Source organism: Nicotiana sylvestris, chromosome 1 (assembly GCF_000393655.2).
Source record: "Nicotiana sylvestris chromosome 1, ASM39365v2, whole genome shotgun sequence".
NCBI lineage: Eukaryota > Viridiplantae > Streptophyta > Magnoliopsida > Solanales > Solanaceae > Nicotiana > Nicotiana sylvestris.
In genome coordinates, this window is record NC_091057.1 from 72745326 (window position 1) to 72757916 (window position 12591).

At 40.4% G+C, this 12591-nt stretch overlaps 1 protein-coding gene across 1 annotated transcript; it reads right to left on the reverse strand.

Moving 5' to 3' along the window:
• Positions 1 to 3263: 3263 nt before the first annotated feature.
• LOC138871246 (uncharacterized mitochondrial protein AtMg00810-like) lies at positions 3264 to 3707 on the reverse strand. Its single transcript, XM_070149120.1, has one exon. It carries the CDS (start codon positions 3705 to 3707, stop codon positions 3264 to 3266), a length of 444 nt encoding a protein of 147 aa, XP_070005221.1.
• Positions 3708 to 12591: the final 8884 nt, after the last annotated feature.

Sequence of the window (12591 nt, forward strand, 5' to 3'; positions counted from 1 at the left end):
AGATAGATATGTTTCCACTAACAATCCACAAAAAGAAAGAAAAACATCCAAACCATGAGCAAAAAACAGGAAAATCCCTAATCTGGGTCACTAGGGGTATTAGAACGAGTTTAGGAGACTGAAACTAGGAGTCCTAAGGCTTGGAGGAACTGGAGGATTGAGTTTGGAGAAGATTCAGCATGTTCTGAAGAATTCCATCATTCTTCTCCTTTTCTTGCAAGCTCAATTCTGAGACCATCCCTCTCAACTTCCACTTCAACCACACGAGCCTTGAGCCTAGCAATTTCAGCATCCATAGCTGCACATTCATGAACCAAAGTCCTAACCTTGTTGTTGATGGGTGTCCTCAAGGATGAATCAGGTTCAACTGGGATGGAATGGACTGGATAGTCACAAGCAAGAAGAGTTTTGATGCCAGTGTTCTTTGCTCGAAGCCATTTCCCATTTCTTCAGAGGCACATTGAGCCTGTCCAGAACTGTGGTTAGTATGAAGCTATATGGGGTAGCATGAGCCTTGGAACCATTTATGACCCTGTCTAGCAGTATGACTATAAGGGCAGGCCAATTGATTTGCTTTCCTCTGTCCAGGCATTCCATAAAAACCAGATCCATGCAGTAGGCAGTGTGCCTTCTCTCCTATTTTGGAAATAAGCACTTGTTGACAAACTCAAACACCACCTTGAGCTAAGGCCTCATCTCCCTTTTCTGCACAGCGCTGGCTTCATTCACATTCTCTGAATCATAGAACCTTTTGGTGATTTCAAGGGCAGTGTGGAGGGAGTCCGCATTTTCCTAGTATAGTCATCAAACCCTTTAGAGGGTATGTCCAGAATCTCTCCTAGTTTCACAGCATCAAACTGCACTTGAACTCCCTTCACCTGGCTAGTAACAACTCCATCCTTAATAGCAGCATTTGCTATAAATTCAATCAACTCATTTCTAGCTAGCCTACCTTCCATCTGAAAGACCATGTCCTTCCATCCTGAGCAGCCAAAGAGTATACCAATCTCATCATCCCTGGTTCCACCAGGTCCTTCAACAATCTACCTTTTAAGATTTTTCTTCTGCCAAAAATGGCAAGCTTATCCTGTTCGTTCTCAGATTCATCATCATCTTCTTCTTCTTTTCCACTCTAATCATCATCATCAGAAACTTTCGTTTGTTTAGCTTTCACTCCAGATCTTGTCCTCTTGGCTAGTGTGGGTTCAGTAGCTACAGGCATAGAGGAGGACTTCTTGGAGGAAGTCTTGGGTTTATTTGGCTTGGGTGTAGGAACCTCCACTGTTGTACCCCTCACTTGATGGACCAGTTCCATCTCTTCTTCCTCAACAACCTTTGAGGATTTTGCAACTTTTCCCTTTCCCTTATCCTTTTTCTTTTTCCTGCCTTCTTTAAAAGCCTTTTGTAGATCAGCTTCACTCTGTTTTACCCTGCTTTTTGTGGCTCTACCGCTAGGAACTGAAGAGGCAGTATGTGTTGGGGATGAGGCTTTTCTTTTCTTCGATGGCTTGGGAACATTTGAGGATTTTGGTGTAGTAGCTTTGCGTTTCTTTGGGTCATAACTTGCTCCAACCTTTTTCAGTAGGTCAGCCAAGGGGAAAGGGGAGAGGGATTGCGAAAACAGAATTACGATAGCTCAAGTTCAGTGAGCGTTCTTCAGTAGATGAAACAGGTTCATCTTTTTGTTTGCTTAGATGAACCAACCCCTCAGCTGCTTTCCTAGAACCACTTCCCCTTGACTTCACGCCACTCTCATCTAACCTATCTTGTGCAACCCCACATATAGGAAGAACTGCTCCCTTCCCCTTTCCCCTCTCTTCACCATATGCACCCTCTCTCTTCTTTTCTTTTTCAGACTTCTTTTTACCTCCACTCCTACTCATTTCAGTTAACTCAACATCCCTAATGGGTCCAACCAGAACAAACCTAGTTTCTAAGTTTTCAACTATAGAAGAACTTACCTCCGAAGGAGATTCTTGAGTCTTTTCTGAGTCAGAAGACCCATGTCCATTTCCCTCAGTCCCAGATTGAAAGGATTCAAACTCAGAGCTAGAATCAGACTTTGGAGCTGGGCTTTCTTTCACTTGTCTAGCTTTCAACCTTTCAATTAAAACCTTCCTCAGAGCCCCAGATGCTACAGTTTTTCGAGCAAGCATTTTCTGCCTTCGAAACCTAGGTTTTGGAGATACACTGGGTGGAGTAGATGAGGATGAATTTGAGAGAGATGGTGGTGGAAGAGTGTCAAGATGATCTTGTGGGTTAGACATGATTCTTCATTTCTTGAGAGAATTTGGGAATTTTGGAGAAGAGGGCAATTAGAATTGAAGAGGATTTTTTTACGGTTTTAGAATTATGAAGTAGACTGGAGATGTGGTGTGTATTTAAAGTGAATTAGACATTCAATAAGTAACGGCAACTTTTTCAGGGGTCAAATAGAAGTCTAATAAAACTGAAATTCCATAATTTTAATGATAGATTTGGCTTCCCTAGATATTAGGCAAAAATCACGGTTTAGAGTTCTAGATGGACGGAACTGGTTCAATGCTCAACGGATAGAATTTTCTAAGAATTTCACAAGTATAGGACTTCTTCTCATGATTGAATTATTAATCTTTCTAATTATGCAGAGTATAGAAAACATACCAGAACTTTCATATGAACCCATACTGATGAACCAGGTTCTTCATATAGAACTCTCTTGAACATGCTTCAAATGCCATAATAGAAAAAATGTTGTAAGAGATCAGTGAGTGATATATACACATATCATAGTAGTATACTAATTAAAGTATGAAACTGAGTAAGAATTAATCTGGATATTTACACAAGGTTATAATTCCTAGCCAATTTTTTTTTTGATTTTTTGTGCATTCTGAGCTGGATCTATTAACTGATCTTAATCATCCCTAATTCCAACATGTTCCTCTCAAAGGTTTTTCTACTCAGTGCTATAGTGAAGATGTCAGCAATTTGCTTATCAGTAGCACAGAATTCTATGGAGATCAAACCTTTCTCATAGTTGTCTATTAAGAAATGGTGCCTAACATCTATGTGCTTAGTCCTCTTATGATGAACAGGGTTCTTTGTCATACTTATAGCACTAGTGTTATCACAGAATATAGGAATGCAACCAACTTCAATGCCAAAGTCTACTAGCTGCTGTTTGATCCATAGCAATTGAGCACAACAAGAGGCAACAACAACATACTCAGCTTCAACAGTAGATAAGGCCACTGAATTTTGCATTTTAGTAGCCCCTGACACTAGACATGAACCAAGGAAGTGTGCCAACCTGAGGTGCTCTTCCCGTCCACTAGGAAACCTGCATAATCAGCATCAGCATAACCTACTAGATTGAAATTACTACCTTTGGGGTACCAAAGACACAGATCAGTGGTGCTTTTTAGATATCTTAGCATTCTCTTGATAGCAGTTAAGTGAGACTCTTTAGGATTTGCCTGAAAATGAGCACAAATCCCCCTATACAACTTTTGAATTACTGATGAACCAGGTTCATCAATGTCTAATTTAGTGGCAGTTGCAATGGGTATGTATATTTCTTTTGATTCTTCCATTTTAAACTTTTTGATAAGCTCGTTTGCATACTTCTGTTGATGGATCATGGTTCCATTAGGACCTTGTTTGATCTGCAAGCCTAAGAAGAAGTTAAGCTCACCCATCAAACTCATATCAAACTCACTCCCCATTAATTTTGCAAAGTCCTTACTTAGCTTATCAGTGGTGGCCCCAAAGATTATGTCATCAACATATATTTGTACCACAAGGAGATCCTTACCTTTTTCCCTTAAGAATAAGGTACTATCAATTTTACCTTTTTTGTAACCATGCTCCAGTATCATTTTGGACAGTCGTTCATACCATGCTCTTGGGGCCTCCTTGAGTCCATAGAGAGCCCTGTCTAACTTGTACACATGTTCAGGACATTGTTTGCTCTCAAACCCTGGAGGTTGTTTTACAAACACTTCTTCTTTCGGGTAGCCATTCAGGAAGGCACTTTTGACATCCATCTGATGAAAAGTGAATTCCATGTGTGCTGTAAAGGCTATGAGGAGTTTGATTGCCTCTAGTCTTGCAACTGGAGCAAAAGTCTTATCATATTCTATGCTTTCCTCTTGACTGTAACCTTGGACCACCAGTCTTGCCTTATTTCTTGTAACTGTTCCATCTTCATCAAGTTTGTTTCTGAATACCTATTTTGTACCAATAACTGATCTGTCCTTGGTTCTTGGAACTAGATGCCAAACTTGACTTCTCTCAAACTGATTGAGTTCATCTTGCATTGCATTCACCCAATCTACATCCTGCAAAGCCTCAACAATATTTTTATGCTCAATAAGAGATAAAAAGGCATCAAAAGTACACATATTCTTTAATTGTGATCTAGTTTTGACTATAGATGTTAGATCAGTCATAATGTTCTCAATAGGATGAGAACATTGATAACTTGTGAGGTTTTACAACTAACTGGTTTCTGCTAGATGTTTCTCCCATGTTCTGTTGCTGAGGAATAGGGTCATGAACAGGTTGTTTTAGGGGATTTATTTCAATTCCTCTTTGATCAGTTTCCCCTATCAGGTTGCCCTAGATGGAAGAACCTATTCCATCACCTGTTCCTTCTTTTGGTGCCACTTTGACTTGTGCTGAGGCTTCAGTCAAATCCTTTACCAATCCAATGGCCTCATCTTCATGTTCCTGTCTCTCAAAAAGAATGTTAGTTTCATCAAATACTACATGTACACTTTCTTCTACACATAAAGTTCTTTTATTGAACACTTTATATGCTTTTCTATGTGAAGAATATCCCAAGAATACTCCCTCATCACTTTCAGGATCAAACTTACCTAGGGAGTCTTTTCCATTATTGTGCACAAAACACTTGCATCCAAATGCCCTAAGATGGGATATATTTGGTTTTCTCCCTTTAAGTAACTCATAGGGAGTCTTCTCTACAAGAGGTATAGTCATGCATCTATTGATAATGTAACATGCAGTGTTTACATCCTCTGCCCAGAAGCTATGGGGTAGTTTACTAGAAAGAAGCATAGTCCTAGCCATATCTTCAAGAGTCCTATTCTTTCTTTCAACTACTCTCTTTTTTTTAGGGGTCCTAGGGGCAGAGAAGTTATGAATTATACCATTTTCATCACAAAATTCAGAAAACTTAGCATTTTCAAAGTCAGTTCCATGATTAGACTTAATTGATGCAAGTTGATTTCCTAATTGTTTCTGAGTTTTTCTAACAACGGCAGTAAACATGTCAAATGCTTCATCTTTAGATGTTAAAAATAGTACCCAGGTAAATCTAGAATAATCATCAACAAATACCATTACATATTTCTTTCCTCCTCTGCTCATGGTTCTCATTGTACCACAAAGATCCATATAGATCAATTCCAACGACTTGGTTGTGCTTACCATTTTCTTGCTTTTGAAAGATGATCTTACCTGCTTCCCCCCTTGCACAGGCCTCACAAACATTGTCTTCTTTGAACTTGATGTTGGGTAACCCTATCACAAAGTCCTTAGAAACCAATTTGTTTAGCTGATTCAGACTGGCATGACCAAGTCTTTTATGCCACATGAGAGGATCATTATCCAGCACACTTAGGCAAGAGAGTAGACAAATCTACAATGTAAATATTGTTAACTCATTTTTCCTTCAAAACAATCTTGTCAGTGGTAATGTTAATCACAAAGCATTTAGTAGAGGTGAATGCTACAAGGTTACCTCGATCACATAATTGTGACACACTGATCAGGCTGTATTTCAAGCCATCTATCAAGTAGACATTCTCAATGTAGTGAGAGTCTGTCTTACTTACCTTTCCAACCCCAATGATCTTACCTTTCTTCCCATTTCAAAAGGAGACACTGCCTCTCCTTAAGTCCTCAAGTGAAAGGAACTGGTTTTTGCTTCCAGTCATATGTTTTGAGCAGCCACTATCCATGTACCATATTTGGCTTCTTTCCTTCACTTGGACCTCTTGTTCATCATCTGATTCTCCGATGGCCATAAGTGCTTGTTCATGTGGAGCTTCATCTTCTAAGTCCTCATCTGATGTTTCTCCCCAGGAAGCAACCATAGCCTTTGTTGATCCTTTGTTCCTTTTTGGTTGAACCTATTCCTTCGTTCAGCCCTTTCCTTCTGCAACTCAATTTCCCATTGAGGGCAATTCTTGATCATATGATCAGTCTTACCACACTTGCAGCAACCCTCATTGGTCTGTTTCTCAAGAGCCCTTGGTTTGTTGAAGGTTGTACCTCTTGAAGAGCCATTTCCTCTGATCAGGTACTTTTTGAAATCTCTTGTGATCATAGCCATTTCATCATCCTTCAGATCTGAACCTTCAGCAATTCTGAGAGCCAAACTTCTTTTCCATTTTTTGTGCAACCATTTTCATGGTTTGCCTTCTCAGTTCATAGGCAGTAAGGTTTCCAATTAGTTCATCCAGCTTGAGGGTAGCAATGTTCTTAGATTCCTGAATAGCAGTGATTTTGCTTTCCCAAGAGACTGGCAGAACCCTTGTCAAAATCTTCTCAACTTTGTCTTCTTCAAGAATAATCCTTCCAAGAGACTTAAGTTCATTTGTGAGTGTGGTGAACCTTGTATACATCTCTTAGATGGTTTCTCCTTCCTTTATGGTGAAATTCTCATACTGAGAATACAGTAGTGTTCATCTGGACCTCTTCACTTGAGGTGTTCCTTCATGAGTCACTTGCAAAGTGTCCCAGATTTCTTTAGTAGTGGTACAACTTTGAATTATACTGTACTCATGTGGACCTTGTCCACACACAAACCATTTTTTGGCCTTGGCATTCTTTTCCCACTTCTTCAGGTCTTCAGCAGTGCAGTCAGCTATTGTCTTTGGCACATCCACTGCTTCAGCATTCTTCTTAGTAGTTGCTAGAGGACCATCAGTGGCTATGTCCCAGAGTTCATAGTCTTCTCCTATAATGTGATCCCTCATCTTGTTCTTCTACCAAGAATAGTACAGACCATTGAAAAGTGGAGGCCTAGTAGTGGATTGTCCTTCCCAATTCCCAGGTGGTGCACTCATGTTGATCTTTTCCTAAGGTGTTATCCTCTTCAAGCATAACCCTCTTTGATACCAATTGATGTTCTAAACGTCAATACCACACAAGAGGGGGTGGTGATTTGTATGGTACCCAATTTTCGCTCTAGAAAAACCTAGTTCTTCTAGGTGTTCTAACTACTATTGTTTGCGGAATAAAAAGTACATAAAATAAAGAACACTGAGATTTTTATGTGGAAAACACCTAGCTCAAAAGGTGAAAAAACCACGACCTACTACTCAGTAGGATTTTCCAAAACTTCCACAAAAATCACTGAGCCAAAACTGCATTTACAAAAACTCTTTTTAAACCTAAGGATTAACTCTAATCCCTTGTAGCACACAACCTCAACTATTGCGACAACTTCAAGTTAGCTTATAACTTGAACACTCAAAGTACCTAATACAATTGCTTCTATGAAAGCTGAAAGGTGCAACATTAAACCACCTACTACAATTGAACTAGAATAAGAAAAAACACAATGGAACTAGTTCTTCTATCTCGTTCGAGTAGCTTCAGGAGTGCACACTCAAATCTCACATAAATTGCTTGCAAAATAGCCTTGCTTTTTTGCTCTCAATTTAGTTTCACTTCTGCATTTGTGCAATACCTGTAAAAGAGAGCAATCACTGTCATTTAATAGGTTAGAAATCAGAGTTTAATTGGGACACAATTTTTGATCTTCTATCGTAGTTGAGTCCTTGAAGATATCAAACTCTAACACTCTTTTTATCCGGATTGTGTTCTCTTCATATAAGGAGACTTTCTACCCTTATCCAATATGCAACATTTTCAACCAGATCAGGAGATATTGCTGCTTGATCAATAGGACTTATCTCCTTCACATGCATCTCACATGTGTAGGTTGATCATGACAGGGCTTCACAAGATGGACCTGGTCCATGACTGAGTTCATTTGTTAGTCTACAAAACATCACTTGTTCATGAGCCAAAATGAAGCGTAGCATGAGTACACCAATGGTACCTAGTAAGTGCCAAGCCTAACCTCGGTAGAGTAGTGACGAGGTCAGGTCAAGGACCTACTATATTAAACAAAAAAAATTGTACAAGTGTATGTAGTGTAGTAATGAGATTGAAACAACAAATAACATATCAAGGTTTGCTACACAGAACTAAAGAAAATAATGCAACACCGTGAAAACAAGGAATGATATGATAAGGAAACATATCAACCAAAGACAAATGTAGCCACAGAGGAATACCAACAAGAGTCAATACAAAGGTACCGCCTCATAGTCTCAAATCACAATAATAATTCACAAACTTTTCTTCTATCACCACTGCAGCTTTGCATTTAGTTTTAAAGATCATTTTCCCAAAATAACATCGTGAGTTTTAGCCACCTTATCATGCCGCATGACTTGTAGTAGTTCCCTTACAAGCTACGCATATCAAGCTAACCTTATCTCACCGCATGTGTTTCAACCCCAAAATCTTATACTACCACATGCGTATCAATATCATAACATGTCACAAATCTCACCTCAAGTGGACAATATCATAACTAGCCAATGAAATCAACAATAACAGTGTTTTCACAGTAAAGAGCCCATACAAGAGTCTCAACAATAACAACCAGAAGTGAATAACTCAATAGAATAACATTTCGCAACTTAACACTTTGTCTCAATGTGAATAACAACCTTTATAACTCACCGCCTCTTTCAACTACAAGATATTCCAAAAATGGATTATGAAATCAAACCCTTAAATTAGGTCTTTTTCTGCCCACAGAATTCACACATGCGAAAGCACAATCGCATCTGCGACTCCGCAACTGCGGAAATTCCATTGCAGGTGCCGCCATGACTTAAGCTCTGAGAATGCGCATGTGCAGACATCAAAGTGCACTTGTGCTAACGCTTCTGTGACCCCACATATGCGGAGTTTCGACAACACTTGGGGTCCTTCTCTAGCTCACTCAACTTCGCTCATGCAATGCCCCTTTCGCTCATGCGCTTCCGCATAGGGACCGCACCTACGGTCCCAACTGGTTAATGTCAGCTTTGCTTCTGCGATCAACCCTCGCTTTTGCATGACCGCACCTGCGGCCAAACCCTCCTTATGTATGGTGACACCAGAACATCAGTGGTTCAGCAATTGCACAAGTCCAAAATTGTTCTAGATTCAATTCGAATCACACCCGGGGCCCCCGAGACCCCGTCCGAATATACAACCTAGTTCTAAAACACCTAATGGTCCTACTCGAGACCAAAAATATCATCAAACAACATCGATTCTACGAATCACAGCCCCAATTCAAGACTATGAAACTATGAACTTTTGAATTCCAAAACCAATGTCGATTGATACCGAAACATCTTCAATTGACTTCAAATTTTGCACACAAGTCATAAATGAGATGACAGACCTATACCAACTTCCGGAATTGAAATCCGGCCCCGATATCAATAAAGTCAACTCCCGGTCAAACTTCCCAACCTTTTAAATATCCAACTTTCTAACTTTCGCCAATTGTTGCTGAAATGATCTACGGGCCTCCAAGTCAACATCCGGACACACTCCTAATTCTAACATAACCATACGAAGATTTTGGATCCATCAAAACTCCTGTCCGGAGTCATCTACACAAAAGTCAAAGTACGGTCAACTCTTTCAACTTATTGCTCCAACTTAGGGACTATATGTGCCATTCCACCCCGAAACTCGCCCGAAACTAAAATCAAATACTCCCGACAAATCATATAACTATAATACATCATAGAGGAGACAATAAATACCGGATCATAGCTAAAATAGTCAAAACAACCGGGCTGGTCGTTACATCCTCCCCATCTTAAAACAAACATTCATCATCGAACGAGTATTGAGACATACCTGAAGTGGTAAAAGAATAAGGATGACGGCTAAGCATATCATGCTCGATCTCCCAAGTCGCCTCCTCGACTAGTTGACCCCTCCAATGAACCTTCACTGAAGCAATGTTCTTCGACCTCAACTTTCAAATCTGTCTGTCCAAAATGGCCACCGGCTCTTCAACATAAGACAAATCCTTGTCCAACTCGACTGAGCTGAAATCCAAAACATGAGACGGATCACTGTGATACTTCCAGATCATAGAAATATGGAATGTTGGATCAACTATAGCTAGACCGATCCACATAACTATTTTGTCTAGATTTGGCTGTGCGAAGCAGATCTTGAATCAATTTAACTTGTTCCAAAGCATCCTGAACCAAGTCCATACTCAATGGCCTAGCCTCACCAAGCTGAAAGCAACCCACCGGAGACCGACACTACCTACCATATAAGGCCTCATATGTATCCATCTGAATGCTTAACTAGTACCTATTATTATAGGAAAAGTCCACAAGAAGCAAGAACTAATCCGAAGAACCTCCAAACTCCATTACACATGTACAAAGCATATCCTCCAATGTCTGAATAGTTCGATCGGACTGTCCATCTTTCTAAGGGTGAAATATTGTACTCAACTCAATCCGAGTGTCTAACTCACAATGTACAACCCTCCAAAATCACGATGTAAACTACGTACCCCGACCATAGATGATAGATACTGGCATGACATGAAGTCTGACGATCTCACAAATATAGACCTGAGCCAGCTGCTCTAAAGAATGATTAGTCACTACTGGAATGAAATGAGCCAACATGGTCAACCTATCCAATCTGAGTCAGTGGGAGCCCAACAACAAAATCAATAGTAACTCTCTCCCATTTCCACTTTGGAATCTCTAGCCTCTAAAGCAATCCACCTGGCTGTTGATGCTCATACTTCACTTGCTGACAATTTAGGCACTGAGCTACATAATCCACTTTGTCTTTCTTCATCCTTCTCCACTAATAGTGCTGCCTCAAGTACTGATACATCTTAGCGGCACCTAGATTAATGGAGTACCGCAAACGTGGGCCTCCTGAAGACTCAACTCACGCAACCCATCTACATTGGGCACTTAGCATGCCCTGCATCTATAATACATCGTCATTCCCAATAGTGACCTTTTGTCATCGCCGTGCTGAACCATGTTCTTGAGGACTAGCAGATGGGGGTCATCACACTAACACTATCTGATACAATCATATAGAGAAGATCCAGAAACCACACATGTTAAAACTCGGCTCAGCTCCAAAATATCCAATCTAACAAACTGGTTGGAGAAGTCCTAAACATCCAAGCTAATGTCCTCTCTACTGCCGATAGATACTCTAAACTGCCCAAGCTCTCCGCCTTATGACTCAAGGCATTGGTCACCACATTGGCCTTCCCGGGATGATACAGAATGGTGATATCATAGTCCTTAAGCAACTCTAACCATCTCCATTGATGCAAGTTAAGATCCTTCTATTTGAATAGACGTTGTAGACTCCGGTTGCCGATATTAACCTCATAAGGAAAACCGTATAAATTGTGCCGCTAAATCTTCAAGGCATGAACAATAGATGCTAACTCAAGGTTGTGGACATGATAGTTCTTCTTATGAACCTTCAACTATCTAGATGCATAGTCAATCACCCTATTGTCTTGCATCAACACCGTACTGAAGCCAACAAACAACGCTCATATTACACCGTTTAAGACCTCGAACCCGTAAGCAATACCAACACTGGGGTTGTAGTCAAAGAAATCTTGAGCTTTTGAAAGCCCTCCTCTCACTCCTTGGCCCACCTAAACGGAGCACCCTTCTAGGTCAATCTGTTCATAGGTGCAGCAATAGTTGAGAAACCCTCTATGTATCGACGGTAATACCCTGCCAAACCAAGAAAACTCTGGATCTCAATAGCTGAAGACGACATGGACTAACTCTACACTACTTCAATCTTCTTCAGATCTACCTTGATCCCCTCATTCGACACCACATGCCCTAAAAGCGCCGCCGAATCAAGCCAGAAATCACAGTTTGAAAATTTTGCATACAACTTATTTTCTCTCACGGTCAGGAGCACGGTCTTCAAGTGTTGCTCATGATCCTCACCGCTTCGAGAGTACAGCAAGATGTCATCACTAAATACAATAACTAGTGAGCCAAGATAAGGCGGGAATACAGTATTAATAAAGTGCATGAATGATGTTGGGGAATTGGTCAGCCCAATGACATCACAAGCAGCTCGTAATAACCATACCGAGTTCTATAGGAAGTCTTCGGAATATCCGGCTCCCGAATCATCAACTCATGATATCCTGAACACAAATCAATCTTTGAGAAGACTCTAGCATCCTGTAACTGATCAAATAGGTCATCAATATGTGGCAATGGATATCTATTCTTCACTGTAACCTTGTTTAACTGTCGAAAATCAATGCACATGCCCATAGAACCATCCTTCTTCTTTATAAACAAGACTGGAGCACCCTAAGGTGACACACTAGGCCGAATGAAGCCCTTATCAAGCATCTCTTGCAACTGCTTCGTTAACTCCTTCAATTCTGTTGGGGCCATACGATATGGTGGAATAGAAATGGGCTGAGTTCTCGGTAAAAAATCAATACCAGAA

Excerpts from the sequence above, each read along its gene's own strand:
- LOC138871246 (XM_070149120.1), bottom strand. The coding sequence starts at position 3,707 with ATGGGGAGTGAGTTTGATATGAGTTTGATGGGTGAGCTTAACTTCTTC.